The 15,894-nt window shown below is 37.8% G+C and overlaps 1 protein-coding gene across 1 annotated transcript in view; it reads left to right on the top strand.

The window, feature by feature from the left end:
- The first annotated feature begins 228 nt into the window (after positions 1-228).
- The window catches only part of KNTC1 (kinetochore associated 1), a 77,754-nt gene continuing 62,088 nt past the window's right edge, over positions 229-15,894 (top strand). Inside the window, exons 1-12 of the mRNA XM_045073508.1 lie at positions 229-355; positions 2,592-2,770; positions 8,301-8,421; positions 10,480-10,595; positions 10,942-11,020; positions 11,840-11,917; positions 12,782-12,816; positions 13,427-13,537; positions 14,532-14,625; positions 14,983-15,035; positions 15,254-15,369; positions 15,703-15,757. Coding sequence (XP_044929443.1) covers positions 2,642-2,770; positions 8,301-8,421; positions 10,480-10,595; positions 10,942-11,020; positions 11,840-11,917; positions 12,782-12,816; positions 13,427-13,537; positions 14,532-14,625; positions 14,983-15,035; positions 15,254-15,369; positions 15,703-15,757 — 987 coding nt within the window. The 5' untranslated portion in view covers positions 229-355; positions 2,592-2,641. The remainder of the gene's footprint in view (positions 356-2,591; positions 2,771-8,300; positions 8,422-10,479; positions 10,596-10,941; positions 11,021-11,839; positions 11,918-12,781; positions 12,817-13,426; positions 13,538-14,531; positions 14,626-14,982; positions 15,036-15,253; positions 15,370-15,702; positions 15,758-15,894) is intronic.

Below are 15,894 nucleotides of genomic sequence, written 5' to 3'. Positions count from 1 at the left end.
GAAAAAAAAAAAAAAAGGGTGGTGATAAGAGTCTCTATAGCAACGCGATTCGAGGAAGTGATTGGTTGTTCTTCTGAAAGGGGCGTGTAAGGCCAGGGAGGGGGCGGAGCCAAGAATACACCCTAGAATGCGCAGCCGGGAAATCGGAATGGGTGGAATTTAAGGTGGGGCAACTTCCTAGTTCGATTTTAAAGCAATTTTGGCCTCCTCCGGCTGCCGTAAAAGGGGTTGGGTTTGGTGTTCTCCCGCCAATTTAAACCCGTGGGCTAGAACCTGAAGAGATTAGGGACAGTTGTGGGTGGCAGGAAGAGGGACGATAAGTTTGAGTGTTCTTCTTTAGTTTCTTCAGTTGCAGGTGAGGAGGGGGTAATGCGCTGCTGTAGAGACCTGGGGGTGGGTTCAGGTCGTAGTAACAGCGGCCTCAGCCCAGTTCGGGTGTTTTCCCATCAAGAAGCTGGCGGGAGTGAGTTTGAAGTCGGTTCTTGCTGGTCCGTTGTCCGGCGGGGAGCGTTTGTGCATGGGGGCCTCACTGACACTTTCATTTCACCTAATTCGCTAATCGGTTCTCCACCCAGCCTCTCGACTGATCAAAAATCGTTTATCAAATCAGGTCACTCGTCTCCTGAGTGTCTTTCCCTTGTAGTACCGAGCATAAAAACCCAATCTTAAAGTTGAGGATTCGTTTAGCTTTTGAACTGTTCCGTTTTTGCTGTGGCCCAGCAGCCGCCCCAAACTCCTTCCAGCCCCCGAGCCTTTGCACTGGCCTGCATTTCTTTTCTCTCTGAGCTTTGCAGAGTTGGCTTCTTGCCCTTGGGATCTCAGCTCCCATGTTCTCTCTTTCGTTTACCCAACAGGTTCTTCTTATGTGGCCCCTCGGCCCCCACCTGAGCATCGTTTAGTTCAAAACTTTAGCACTGTTCGTAATTGGGCACTTACTTATTTTTGTAGGGAGGTAATACAACAGTTAATAGGTGTGAGTTTGAATCTTGTCTAACTATATCATTTACTCAATTTAGGTGACTTGGCCATTTATTTAATCCCTGGCTCATGTCTCTGCTGTAAAATGGGTTGTTGTGCAGATTAAATGAGTAAAGCATTCAAAACTGCTGTGCATACTCAATACATATTAACTGTTTTGTTTGTCCTTCTTAGACTAATATAAACTTTGTAATGATGACAGGGCTTTTCTGCCTTCTGGGCTGTATTCTTGCTCTACAGCACTCCCTGATACAAAGTAGGTAGCAGTAAACACTTGTTGAATGCCTGACTTGACAGCTCTGGAAGGTTGATAATATTTCTCTATTTTTTTCATATGTGGGACACAGAGACCCATCAAAGTATTAACCCGAGCCTGTCCCTCCTGTCTTAATCTCCTTCCAGCTCCCACCCAAACACAGGAGCCACTAGAAGTACTGTTTGTTCTAACAAGCTTTGTTTTGTACCTTTGCTCACACTCTTGGTAACAGCTCCTTTCCTATATTTAAAAACCTCCTATGACCATAGCCTAAATGTTACCTGTTTTCACCAATGAAAATGATAAATTACCTAACGCTTAATATTGAGTGCTTGCCATGAACCAAGCACTGTTGCATGAGTATTTAAAACTCATTACCTTTGCAGGTACAACTATTCCTATTACAGGTAACTGAGAACAGAAGAAGGGATTACGTTGCTTTCTTGAAGACAACTGGTTATAAGTGAAAAAGCACCTTCACTGTGCTGTATGTTCCATAAAATTTAAAACCTACTTTTGCTAGCACTTATCAAAACAGTTGTAATTATTTGGTTGCTATTCTCCACCAGTGACTGATCAGGGATTATTTTTCATCTTCATATTCTATTCCAACTCACAGCACACAAAATGAGTTACATAAGTCTTGGCTGATGAGATGTTCAAGTGACTCTCCTAGGTTACAGGTATAATCTTTGATTCAGTCAGAAACCTAATCTAATTTTTCCCCTTTCCCCTTAGCATTTTCATTTACTGTTATAATACTGGAAACATTAATTGACTTTTTTAAAAGTTTCTTTGGAAATTTAACCATCCTCAGATATCTTCTCGGTCTGACTTTAGGTCTTCTGCTATTTATTGTTATACTGCTAAAAGGTTTATTTCAAATGAAAACTTGTTATAAGTTTAAAGTTATAAGTTTAAGCTAGGCACACAACATACTAGAAGCTCTAGGATACATTGGTGAGATCAAATTTGTCTGATCCTAGACAGATATATATATATATATATATATAGGCTTTTTTTAAGATTTTATTTATTTATTTGACAGAGATTACAAGTAGTCAGAGAGTCAGGCGGGGGGGGGGGGAAGCAGGCTCCCTGCTAAGCAGAGAGCCTGATTTGGGGCTCGATCCCCGGTCCCTGAGATCATGACCTGAGCCAAAGGCAGAGGCTTAACCCACTGAGCCACCCAGGCGCCCCTAGATGGCTATATTGTTCTCTGATGATAATCATAGCTCTAGTTCCATCTATCTTACTGGTCTGAAGTATCTAGTGACTGAAGAAATAACACAGAAAGGTCTTCATTGGTTGGTGTGGGTGTGTGTGTATTTACTTATCTGTTCTCTAATTTTACAAGTTGTCACAGGGAAAGCAGTGGTTCCTGAGTCAGGAAGATAATCTGGAAACATGTGGAATGATATTGAACTGTTGACGAGTGATGATACTGGAAGCGGGTACCTAAGTGTTGGTTCAAGAAAAGAACACGGAACTGCTTTATATCAAGTTGATTTGCTAGCAAAGATCTCCTCTGAAAAGGTACTGATTATGATGCTGTTTTCATTTATAACACTTTTGCTGAGTGCTTAGTAAGCCCAGTAGTCACATGGTAAATGTTCTATAAATGGATATAGCATTTCTCAGGGAATCAAAGTTCAGTCTCAGATTACTGGAAATTTCCATCTGAATTCTCCCTTCATTGTCTTAGATCACTATTTCCAAAACTGAACATTTCATAGCTTTTCTTGACATTGGGACAAATAGAATGTAAATAAAGAGAAAGAATACCCACCACAAGCTCAGGAAATAAAACATTACCAATAGGTTTGAAGGCCCTGGGGTCCCTTCCCAATCCCAAGCTCCCCCTATACTCCACCCCTGAGTTAAGCATTCTGCTGAGGTTGACATTTATCCTTTCCATGGATTTCTTTACACATAATAATTTTCTTCTCTTTTTTGTTTTTTAAAAATTTTATTTATTTATTTGACAGACAGAGATCACAAGTGGGCAGAGAGGCAGGCAGAGAAAGAGGAGGAAGCAGGTTCCCTGCTAAGCAGAGACCCCGATGCGGGGCTTGATCCCAGTACCCTGGGATCATGACCTGAGCCGAAGGCAGAGGCTTTAACCCACTGGGTCACCCAGAGGCCCCTAATTTTCTTCTTTTAACAATATTTCTACTCTTCTTAGTCCAGGCTTGAAACCTTACTTTTGGCATCCTGTAGAAGATATTACAGTTAGTTTTTTATCTTACGTTTTCTTTTTCAGTAATTTGCATCTGATAAAATAATTTTTGTAAACAAAGGGGTTTTTTTGTAAAGAAAGTACATCTGACCTGTATTCACAGTATTATAGCCCACGATCCTTTCATTTCTCTTAGTAAGTCAATATAATATTTAATCCTCTAAGAAAAAAGATTTAAATGAAAAGAAGAAAAAAACTATTAAAAACAAGATTATATCTTCTAGGGCTTGAAAGGAAGGGCCTCTCTTGGGGACCTTATTCATAAAGGACCTCAAATGTAGGCTTTTTGGCTTTTTTTTCAAGTGAGGTTCTATATGTATTCAGAGAAACTGGCTGATAGGATTTTAAAAAAATAGACCATGCTTTACACAGCGTGCATCCTATTGTTGAACTATACTGCCTTTCGTAGACTGTGAATCACAGAATTTGTAAATGTTCATGAGTAAAACAAATACATTATTTTCTTTGGTATTAAATTGTTATTTGTTAAAAGCAAAAATTTTAATTTAAAGTATACTAGGAGTTCTGTAATAAGAAAGTGGCTATTTTTAGCATTATCAGGAGCCTCAAAATATGGAGTAGCCCATGCCTCCCTTGAGCTCTGAGGACTCCTGTTGAAAAATAGTATGTGTGTACCTAGTTTCAAATACAGCTAGGAACTAAAATTCTATCTGTTATTAGCTTGAAGTATCACTTGTCGCTCATAGCAAATGCTATTTTCAAAACCATATACTAAGCTCTTAGAATATAAAGTAACCTATTATGCCATATTTTTAAGATCTTTCCTGAAAGTAAAGCAGACAGGACAGCAGCAATAAAAACTACTTAGTTGCGCAAGTCAGTATATTCTAAATAACAAATGAATGATACAGACAGTAAATGCAGTAGGAATTCAGGAGAAGGGGTGCCTGGGTGGCTCAGTGGGTTAAGCCTCTGCCTTTAGCTTGGATAATGATCTCGGGGTCCTGGGATTGAGCCCCGCATTGGGCTCTCTGCTCAGCAGGGAGCCTGTTTCCCCCTTTCTCTCTATGCCTGCCTCTCTGCCTACTTGTGATCTCTGTCAAATAAATAAATAAAATCTTTAAAAAAAAAAAAAAGGATTTCAGGAGGAGAGTATGTTGTGGGTAGGGACAATTTAAGGAGCATTTCATAAAAAAATTAGCACCTAACTTGGTCCTTAAGAAAAAAGGAAAATGGAAACATAAGTTATCAAAATTTGTGAAGTGCAGCAAAAGCAGTGCTTCTTGGAAAATTTATAACATTGAATGTATAAATTAGAAAAGAAGAAAGATCTAAAATCAATAATATAAGTTTTTTGTTTAGGAAACCAGAAAAGTAAGGGCAAATGAAATCCACAGTAAATAGAAAAAAGAGTAAGAGAACAGAAAACAATGAAATTGAAAACAGGAAATTAGTAGAGAAAATCAATGAAACCAAGGGTTTCTTTGAAAAGATCAATAACATCTGTAAATCTCTAGCCAGGCTAAGTAAGAAGAAAAGAGAGAGAACACAAATTACTAAGATCAGAAATGAAAGAGGGGACATCACTACAGACCCTATGGACATTAAAAGGATGGATAATCAAGAAATACTAATAGCAGCTCTATGCCCACAAATTTGGTAACCTAATGAAATGGACCATGTCCTTGAAAGATATAATCTTCCAAAGCTCATACAAGAAGAATTAGGCAATCTGAATAAGCCTCTATCTTTCAAAGAAATTGATTGTATCAGTAATTAATAACCTTCCAAAACAGAAAGAACCAGTCTCAGATGGGTTCACTGGTGAATTCTACCAAACATTTAGGGAAGAAATTATAACAATTTTCTACAATCTCTTTCAGAAGATAGAAGCAGAGGGAATACTTCCTAACTCATTCTATAAGCCCAGCATTACTATCATACCCAGACCAGGTGAAGACATTATAAGAAAACTATAGGCCAAGACTTTTCATGAACAGAAATGCAAAAATCCTCAACAAAATATTATTAAATTGAATCCTATATATAAAAAGAGTTATAGGGGCGCCTGGGTGGCTCAGTGGGTTAAAGCCTCTGCTTTCGGCTCAGGTGATGATTCCAGAGTCCTGGGATCAAGCCCCGCATCGGGCTCTCTGCTCAGCAGGGAGCCTGCTTCCTCCTCTCTCTCTCTGCCTGCCTCTCTGCCTACTTGTGGTCTCTGTCTGTCAAATAAATAAATAAAAATATTAAAAAAAAAAAGAGTTATATGTTACAACCAAGTAGGATTTATCCCAGGTATGTAAGATTGCTTAAACATTTGAAAATCAGTTAATGTTTAGGTGAGGAATGTATTAACTAACCTTATTATGGTAATCATTTCACAATATATATGTATATTAAATTACCACATTTTACACCTTAAACTTACACAATGTTATTTGCAAATTATATCTCAATAAAGCTGGAAAAAAATCAATGTATTCCTTTATATCAAGAGATTAAAGAAAATCACATAATCTTATCAATAGATGCAAAAAAAGCATTTGAAAAAAATCTAACAATCATGATAAAAACTCTTAGTAAACTAGGAATAGAAGGAAGCTTACTGCATTTGATAAAGAAAAACCTATACCTAACATTATACTTACTGGGAAGAAACTAGAAACTTTCCCAATAAAATCAGAACAAGGCAAAGATATCCCTCTCACTACTTCTTTTCAATTTCATACTGGAAGTCCCAGCTAATTCAATAAGACAAGAAAAGGAAATAAGATGCATACAGACTGAGAAGAAAGAAATAAAACCTTGCACATGACTTGATTGTCTACGCAGAAAATCTGAAATGGTTGACAAAAACACCTGAAACTAAAATACTTAGAGCAGTGTTGCAGGATATAAGGTTAAATATGCAAAAGCCAGCTGCTTTCCTGTGTGCCAGCAACGAACAAATGGAATTTGAAGATTAAATACATAATCCAAACTAATCTTTGTGACCTTGGATCAGGCAAAGCTTTTTTTTTTTTTTTTTTTTTTAAGATTTTATTTATTTATTTGACAGACAAGTAGGCAGAGAGGCAGGCAGAGAGAGAGAGAGGGAAGCAGGCTCCCTGCTAAGCAGAGAGCCGGATGCGGGGCTCAATCCCAGGACCTCGGCATCATGACCTGAGCCAAAGGCAGATGCTTAACCCACGGAGCCACCTAGTCACCCCCAGGCAAAGCCTTCTTACATGTGATGTCAAAAGCACAAGTGACAAGCGAAAAAAAATAGATAAATTGGACTTCATCAGAATTGGAAACTGTGTTTCCAAGGGCACAGTCCAAAAAGTAAAAAGACAACTCACAAGATGGAAGGACGTATTTATAGTTATCTGACAAGGAACATGTATCCAAACATTACAAAGAACTTCCAATTTAATTATAAAAAGACAAATAACTTGGTTAAAAAAGGGCCAAAGACCCTAACACACACCTCCCCAAAGAAGATAGATGACAAATAAGTATAAGGAATGATGCTTTGCATCCTTTTTAAATTTTTTTTAAAAGATTTTATTTATTTATTTGACAGAGAGAAAGAGTGATCACAAGCTGGCAGAGAGTCAGGCAGGGAGAAGAGAGGAAGCAGGATCCCCGCTGAGCAGAGAGCCTGATGCGGGGCTGGATCCCAGAACCCTGAGATCACAACCTGAGTGGAAGGCAGGGGCTTAACCCACTGAGCCACCCAGGCCCCCAGATGCTTCACATTTTGTCATCAAGGAAGTTGGATTTAAAACATCAGAATGTGGTGGCATTTTCAAGAATTGCCCCTGGAGAGGGTGACTATTGAAACAAGCACAAAATGAAGTGATTGGATTAAAACTTAGTGGGGGAAGAATAAGAATAGTTAACATTTATTGAGTATATATTATATGCAGGGCTATCTTCTAAGCCTTTACATGAATTCAGAACTATTATTCCTGTTTTTCAGGAGAGTCTGTTGAGGTACTTCCCCAGCATTACTCAGCATTGTCAACCACTAAAGTGTCCAAATGCTTCGAGATACATTTCTGGGTCTCCTGCGTGGCTCAGTCAGTTAAGTGGCTGCCTTTAGCTCAGGTCATGATCCCAGGGTCCTGGGATTGAGCCCCTTGTCAGGCTCCTTGCGCAGCGGGAGACTGCTTCTCCCTCTCCCTCTGTCTGTGGCTCCCCCTACTTGAACTCTCTCTCCCTGTCAAATGAATAAATAAAATTAAAAAAAAAAAAAAGACACATTTGCATGCAAAGCTGTAATTACTGGAAGCTGAAAATTAGAGACTCATGATTGGCTTGCAAAATTTTTTTAAAAATGTTGACTCAGCTGCAAATATTTAAAACTCAGAACATTTCACATAAAGATCCAGTTTTCTAGGTAAATTGGTTGTGGCCATGCCGGGGTTACATTTCTACCCGCTTTTAATCTGTCTCTGTTCCCTTTACTGTAGAGGGGGTGTGAGCCCTCCAGTTCACAGCACACCCTACCCACCACCCACCCCCACACCCCAGGCCCCAGTCATATCTCAGACACTGAGACTTTGTGCCAGTCTTGGCTCATTCATTCAACTTGATGTCTGCCTGCTCCTACAGGCATAAGATCCACCCCCAGGAAACAAAGACTTGCCCATGAGAATCGCTTGCCCTTTCCTAGCAATCTTGGAATGTTTCCCCATTTGGGACTCTGAATGGATTCACGATATACCATAGAAAGAAAAGCTTGACTAATTAGAGATAAATAGACTAAAGAAAAAAGTTAACGTTTAATGCGAGTACTTGGGACTATGATGATGTTCTTGGTAAGTATTGTTAAACGTGCATAAGAATGTTTTATTTTAGTCCTGCTTTTCCCTCCCACAGGCCTCGTTAAATCCAAAGATACAAGCGTACAGCTTAAGTAGCGGGTTTATTATTGTGGTGGACCAGTCGGTATTCCTGCTTGACCATGTTTGCAGACTGCTTCAGCTGCATCTGGAATTTGGTAAGTCTAATGCAATACAGCAAATAAATTGGAAATCAGGTATAGCTTGCTACCGATTTATACCTCATTGCCTTTTCTTTACTCTGTTATTTCTAAGACTTGAAATTGAACTAATTTCAAAAAATTAATCTGAAGTTTTTTTCGAAAAAATTTTTAAAAATTAAAAAAAATTTAAATTATTTTAATTTTTTTAAATTAAAAAAAATTTTTTTAATTTTTAAAAGATTTTATTTATTTATTTGACAGAGAGATAGAGAGTACAAGCAGGCAGAGCAGCAGGCAGAGGGAGAGGTAGAAGCAACTCCCCACCAAGCAGGGAGCCTGACATGGGGCTCCAACATGGGGCTTGATCACAGGACCCTGGGATCACAACCCAAGCCGAATGCAGCTGCCCAACCTACTGAGCCACCCAGGCTCCCCTAAAATGCCTTTTTTGTGCTGAGTACTAGATGCAAGGGATCGTGAGATGATCCCTTCTCTCAATAAATCTAAGGAGTACATGTATATGTAAATACATGTAAAGCAACAATGAACTTTACTTGCATGATTTTTTATTTATTTATTTTTTGAAGATTTTATTTATTTATTTGACAGAGATCACAAGGAGGCAGAGAAGCAGGCAGAGAGAGAGGAAGGGAAGCAGGCTCCCTGCTGAGCAGAGAGCCCGATGTGATGCTGGGCTCAATCCCAGCATCCTAGGATCACCACCTAAACCGAAGGCAGAGGCTTTAACCCACTGAGCCACCCAGGTGCCCCTTGCATGATTTTTTAAATTAGAATATCATGGAAACTGGGGTGTCTGGGTGGCTCAGTGGGTTAAGCCTCTGCCTTCGGCTCTGGTCATGATCTCGGGGTTCTGGGATCGAGGCCTGGATTGGGCTCCCTGCTTCCTCCTCTCTCTCTGCCTGCTTCTCTGCCTCTTGTGATCTCTCTGTCAAATAAATAAATAAAATCTTTAAAAAAAAGTAAAAAACTTAGCAGGAAAGGAGTCAGGAGGTATGCATGGGAGAAGGCAATCTTGATTGCAGTATAGAGGCAAGGAACTCCTAATTTGTAGAATCTCGTATCTACCCTGAATGGTCTACAAGAGTCACAATTTCACCATGAAATAGTGGGCTTTGTGAATGTGTAATGCGTTTGTGCAAAGTATTTATATCTTATGCAAGAGGGCTATCCTGAGTGCTCCAGTGAGCCCTGTACCATGTGTGGTTCTTCCATGCTATCTTCCCCTGCTCTACATTTTCTTTTTTCCAGAGAATTTACCACCTTCTTACATGAAATATAATTTATTATGCCCTAATTGTTTATCATCTATTTCTGCTTTGGAATTTGAGCTCCATGAAGGTGTGACTCTTTTGTTACTGTTCTCAGATATATGCAAAAGGCCTGGAACATTACTTAGCTTGTAGTAAGTGCTCAGTAAATATTTGTTGACTAAATAAAAGTATCATTCTTTTAAATTTAATTTAATTTAATTTTTTAAAAAAGATTTTATTCATTTATTTGACAGAGAGAGACAGAGATCACAAGTAGCAGAGAGGCAGGCAGAGAGAGGGAGCGGGGGAAGCAGGCTCCCTGCTGAGCAGAGAGCCTGATGTGGGGCTGGATCCCAGGACCCTGGGATCATGACCGGAGCCGAAGGAAGAGGCTTAACCCACTGAGCCACCGAGATGCCCCTCATTCTTTTTTATTTAAATCACCACTTTTTTGGACATACTTAAGAGAAGCTTGGATAGTTGACTTTTTTTTTTAAGATTTTATTTTATTTATTTGACAGAGGGAGAGCAATACAAGCAGGCAGAGAAGCAGGCAGAGAGAGAGGGGGAAACAGGCCCCCTGCTGAGCAGAGATCCCAGTGTGGGGCTCAGTCCTAGGACCCTGAGATCATGATCTGCGCCGAAGGAAGAGGCTTAACCCACTGAGCCACCCAGGAGCCCCGAATAGTTGACTTTTAATGATAAAACTTGCACTTTGTTATATTGAAAATAAGTATTTTCTATTTATATTGAAAATAAGTATTTTCAATGGAAGCTAGTAACTTTGATTTGAAATTTTCAGATACTGAAGTGGATGTAGTTGGCCTCTGTCAAGAAGGAAAGTTTCTTTTGGTTGGAGAGAGAAGTGGCAACTTACATCTTATCCATGTAACGTCAAAGCAAACATTACTCACTAATGTAAGACCCTGTTATGTTTTTCATTTTTGTCACCTAAATTTAAAATTACTTCTTAGACAACTAAAACTGTCACAAACCATTACTTAATATGTTTTTAATTAAAAGAATAATATCCTTACATTAAATTTAAGAATCATACCTTAGAAATATATGAAGTAAATGAAATACTGAAAAATTAAGCTTTGAATATATTCCTAATATGCTTGTCCAAAATAGTTTACTGTTTTAAAACTAAATTGTTTGGATTATAGGCAGAATTATTGATAATACTAGGCTTTAAAGAATATAATTCTTGATTGGATTATTCTGGGTTTAATCTTACCATTTGAAACGAATTTGCAATTAGGCTTTTGTTCGGAAAGCTAATGATGAAAATCAGTGTACTTACCGGAATCTTGTTATTGAGAAAGATGGTTCAAGTGAAGGTAAGTTTTTAAATATTTTTTCAATATCCTCTGACTAATACCCAATAAAAAAATCAGATTAACTACAAATCTAATAATTTATTAACTACAGTTCATTTTTATACCTCCTCTTCAATGTTAAATTTTCTAGAGGTTCGAATAATATTATGATAAGAAATAAGTTTTTATACTTTAGCTCTTTTGAGGGGTTTAGATGTACTTTCCCTGAATATAATATTCTAAATTCAATTTTATAGTTTTGAGAGTTCTATAGATTACCAAGGAGACGTTATATTCTTTTAAAATGTTTTTGTAGGTTTCAGCATGTTTATCATATTTTTATTTCAACAAATGTTAACTGGACCTTAATTTATTTCATTATATCTGTGATTTTTTTTTTTTCCTGGCAAGGGAAGTTTGATTTATAAATGTTTCAAAGAAGTTAGCATTATTTTTGCAAATAACTTTTCCTAAATAAGCTTTATCTGTATCATTCCCATATTATTTGATGATTAGAATTTAATAATGAGTAAATTGACACATTTTTAACATAGGTCTAAACTTAAATTTTATTTATTTATTTATTTGAGAGAGGGTTCTCACAGGAGCGGGGACGGGTGGAGACAGAGAGGGAGAGAGAGACTTAAGCAGACTCCACACTGAGCAGGGAGCCCAATGCAGGGCTCGATCTCATGACCCTGGGATCATGACCTGAACTGAAACCAAAAGTTGGGTATTTAACTGGTCGCTTAACTGACTGCACCACCTAAGTGCCCCCAGACACTTCAATTTTATATTCATGCACCTGTTAGAGAAACTGGCTTGATTTTATTTCAATAGGTACTTATTATATGCTACTGCTTACAAACAGTGGATTTTTTTGTATCACAAACCTTCAACTTGCAAAAATTCAGCAAGGTAAGTCATGGATTTTATTATTATTATTATTGATTTGTCGCAATATTTCTCACTAGTTTTTTGGGTAAAATTTTAAATATTCTCTGTTAGAATATTATTTTAGTTTAATTATCTTCTATAAAACCAGATATACTTTTAAGTATTCCTATATTACTGTTAGGGCTGCAACAGAATCTGAAGGAATGTACATTGTTTACAGCCTTCAAGGAGTTTATAGCTTAGTCGGGGAGACAAGACACACATTAGCATAGTTAGTGATACATGCTTTTTGACGGAATGAATGAACCTGGAAGCTGAAATGACTGTATAAACACATTAACAATTCAGGCAGTAATCCATAGTATGTGCTAAGTGGGATGGACCATACATGCCTCTGAGCTGGGAGAGTTTGGAGAATCGGTTCAGGCATGTGTTCAACAAATATTTTTTCGTAGTCTTTGTGCCAAGATTGTACAAAGTCCTGGGGATGCCACAAGACCTAGTTCTCCATAGTTTAATGAAGGAAACAGACAAATAAAAGTGCTCTTCCAGAATGGTGTGCAAAGTGATGAAGACTTTACAGGTAGGACTTCAGAGCTTGGGTAGGAGAGCTGGAGCAGAGAGAAGACCCCTGTAGGAGCGAGAAACCTGGTAAGGGAAAGTATGCAGAGGCATGCCAGGGACTAAGAGGCAGCCTGGTGGGTACCCTGACTATGACATGTTGTCACAGTTGATATCTGTGGTCAAGGGTAAAACTGAAAAGTCATCAGTGCTTCTCACTAGAAGAATAGTGTATTTAATCTCACCTCTTGACACACAAGGGTGACTTGCATATATTTTATAGGTTAATACTATAACTTTAGTCTGTTCTCTCCTTTCACACAGCGATTGAGAATGTAGACTTCAATACGGCAAAAAAGGTAAGAAAAGAAAACCACATTGTCCTTTTGAAACTTAAATTTAATGTTAATTTAGGAGAGTGTTTCTGGATATTATCTAAGGTTGATATTTTGGGTATTAGGGTGATATAACATTTTAATAACATTACCGTTTTTAAAAAAACAACATTGCCCTTGAAAAATGCATATATAGGGGCTGACTCTTTCATTGGAGCATGTGACTCGACCTCAGGGTTGTGAGTTGGAGCCCTGTGTTGGGTGTAGAGATTATTTAAAAATAAAATCATTGGGGCGCCTGGGTGGCTCAGTGGGTTAAACCGCTGCCTTCAGCGCAGGTCATGATCTCAGGGTCCTGGGATCGAGCCCCGCATCGGGCTCTCTGCTCAGCAGGGAGCCTGCTTCCCTCTCTCTCTCTCTCTCTGCCTACTTGTGATCTCTGTCTGTCAAATAAATAAATAAAATCTTTAAAAAAAAAAAAATAAAATAAAATCATTAAAAGAAAAAAAGATGTAATTAAAAATAAAAATAAAAATGCATTTATAACAGATTGATTTAAACTCATTTTTATCAATCTTTCTAAGGAATTTGGACTGTGGAACATATGACATTCTTATTTTTTTAAATTTTGCAGTTACAAGGACAAATCAAGTCTGCTTTCATTTCTGTGGAAAATTATCATACTCTTGGTTGTCTCAACCTCGTGGCTGGAGATTTAGCAAGTGAAATTACCGTGATAATTGGGGTAATTCTTTCTATAAAATTTAATTTTTTTGCTTCAGAAGTGTTTCTTCATTAGCATATAGTTTGGGTTCAATTACAATTTAATTCATAACGTGTAACAGAAACAGAAATTGTAAAATTAAGGCTGTAAAATTAACTCAATAAGAACACCTAAATTTCTATATTGGAAAACATAGTCCATCTTTATTTTCACTAATTTCTATCTGAAATTTAGCATTCCTTTCGATTATGAATCTAGGCCAAAACCAAAAAGTCTATAATTATATTCAAGGAGTGTATTCTAATTATATTCAAGGAATAAGCAACAATTCAATAGAATTATGGCATCTGTAGCACTTCTACCTGCCAGGTTTGTATTTTATATTAAGAAACAGTCACATTGGGGCGCCTGGGTGACTCAGAGAGTTAAGCCTCTGCCTTCGGCTCAGGTCATGATCTCAGGGTCCTGGGATCGAGTCCTGCATTGGGCTCTCTGCTCAGCGGGGAGCCTGCTTCCCCCTCTTTGCCTACTTGTGATCTCTTTCTGTCAAATAAATAAATAAAATCTTAAAAAAAAAAAGAAAGAAAAGAAGCAGTCACATTTCTCTATCCAGTTCAGTATTTCATTAGAGTTTCAAATGACTTAAAATTAATGTTTTTGAATTTTTTATCAAAAGTCTGTGGTTACTTTAATGAAAATACTTAACCAAAAACTATATCTCATCCAGCTGGAGAAGGTCTTAGAGTTTACCTCATGTCTTTGGAGCGATTTGCATGAATGTGCCCACTCCTTATTAAAAATTCATGTAATAACAAACAGCCAAGTTGGCTGTTCTTTCTATTCTGTTCTGTTGAAAACAGACTAAGAGAGGAACTGGAAGATAAAAGTTAGTTGGGCTTGAATACATAAGTATATTTTGAAATTAGTAACGTGTACAACTTGGGTGTTTCTATTTCGAGAAGACTTCAGATCTAAGAACCAAATTTGCAGTTGATGTGGTGTTTCATCTCTGTAGGGAACTGGTAATTGTGCATTCTCAAGATGGGAACCAGACTCGTCAAAAGAAGGAATGACAGTTAAGAATGTTATTGATTCAGAGATTATCAGAGGTAAAGTAAGTTATTGAATCTAGTTGGGATCATTCTGAGTGAGTTTTAATTTTCATGTCAGTATGCTAAGTCTGGCAAATGGGCCATTTTACTTTACTGCTCTGAAACAAGCCAGATTAGTGTGGTAATTGTCCACACACATGATTGTTCTTGACCTGTTGCAGTGTTTACTCTTCATTTTGGGAGCTTTTCCATTTTAGTGGTCATCTAAAAATACACAGAGGCAGGAATATGAGAATGGGAGCTTCTCCTTTAAGGAGTTCTGCCTTTCCGTAAAGAATGGTAGTTTATTATTTAAGCATGGCTATCTATAACACAAAAATGTAATCTTTACACACCTTGCTTTCTCTTTTGTAGGTGCAAAGAAGTTCCAGTTGATAGACAATCTACTTTTTGTTCTTGATACTGATGTATGTTTCTGATATTTCTCCTTCAAATTTTTTCATTTGGAATTATGTTGAGTAAAACAAATTGTCAAACTTAACTAAGACAAGGACTTGAGCTGGGGTGGATTACTATCTGGTGTGCTGTGCTTTATTTCAGTACACGTATCAAAAGAGAGATCCTGCAGTGTAAAACCTTGAAATGTCATTAAGATGATATGTCGTTGAAATGTCTCTTTTTGCAGAATGTGCTGAGCGTCTGGGACATTTACACGCTGACTCCTGTATGGAACTGGCCTTCTCTTCACATCGAAGACTTTCTTCTTACCACAGAAGCAGATTCTCCCTCAGCAGTCACGTGGTACATTATGACACTAGTAGTGATTTCCCTTCTGTTATAACCAGGTTTCTTAATCATTCATTATGTATTACATTCTACCTAACCCTCTGGACAGACTGACAGGATAAGGACCATTCCATTGTTAGCCCAATTCATTGAGAACATATGGGCATTACAAACCTGCAAGTGGTTATGTTAGAAAGGGTGTCAGTCTGGACCATGAGCATGAAGAAACCAGGTTCAATGTCCTCTTAGGAATCAGTTTTAACCTATTCGAATATTCCTTTGACTTAGCCTATATCTAGCAATTGGCAGAGCTTATTTGGTTCACTTAAACCTTCTTTTCTCTTTCAGGCAAGGGATTACAAATCTCAAATTAGTAGCTCTGACAACTACTACTGATCAGAAGGTATTAGAAAATTCTATTTCACATTTGTCCACATTATGTGTTAGAAATAGCATTAACTAATATGGAAGTGGTTAAGTAGGACCCATAGCATTTTAACTCTTTGTTGACACACACTTGACAAATCAGAAATAGATTTG

This window comes from Mustela putorius, unplaced genomic scaffold (genome assembly GCF_011764305.1).
Source record: "Mustela putorius furo isolate JIRA1106 unplaced genomic scaffold, ASM1176430v1.1 tig00537248_pilon_pilon_pilon, whole genome shotgun sequence".
NCBI classification, from domain to species: domain Eukaryota; kingdom Metazoa; phylum Chordata; class Mammalia; order Carnivora; family Mustelidae; genus Mustela; species Mustela putorius.
The sequence above is the reverse complement of the archived record's forward strand: the minus strand, read 5'-3'. Positions and strand labels throughout refer to the sequence as shown.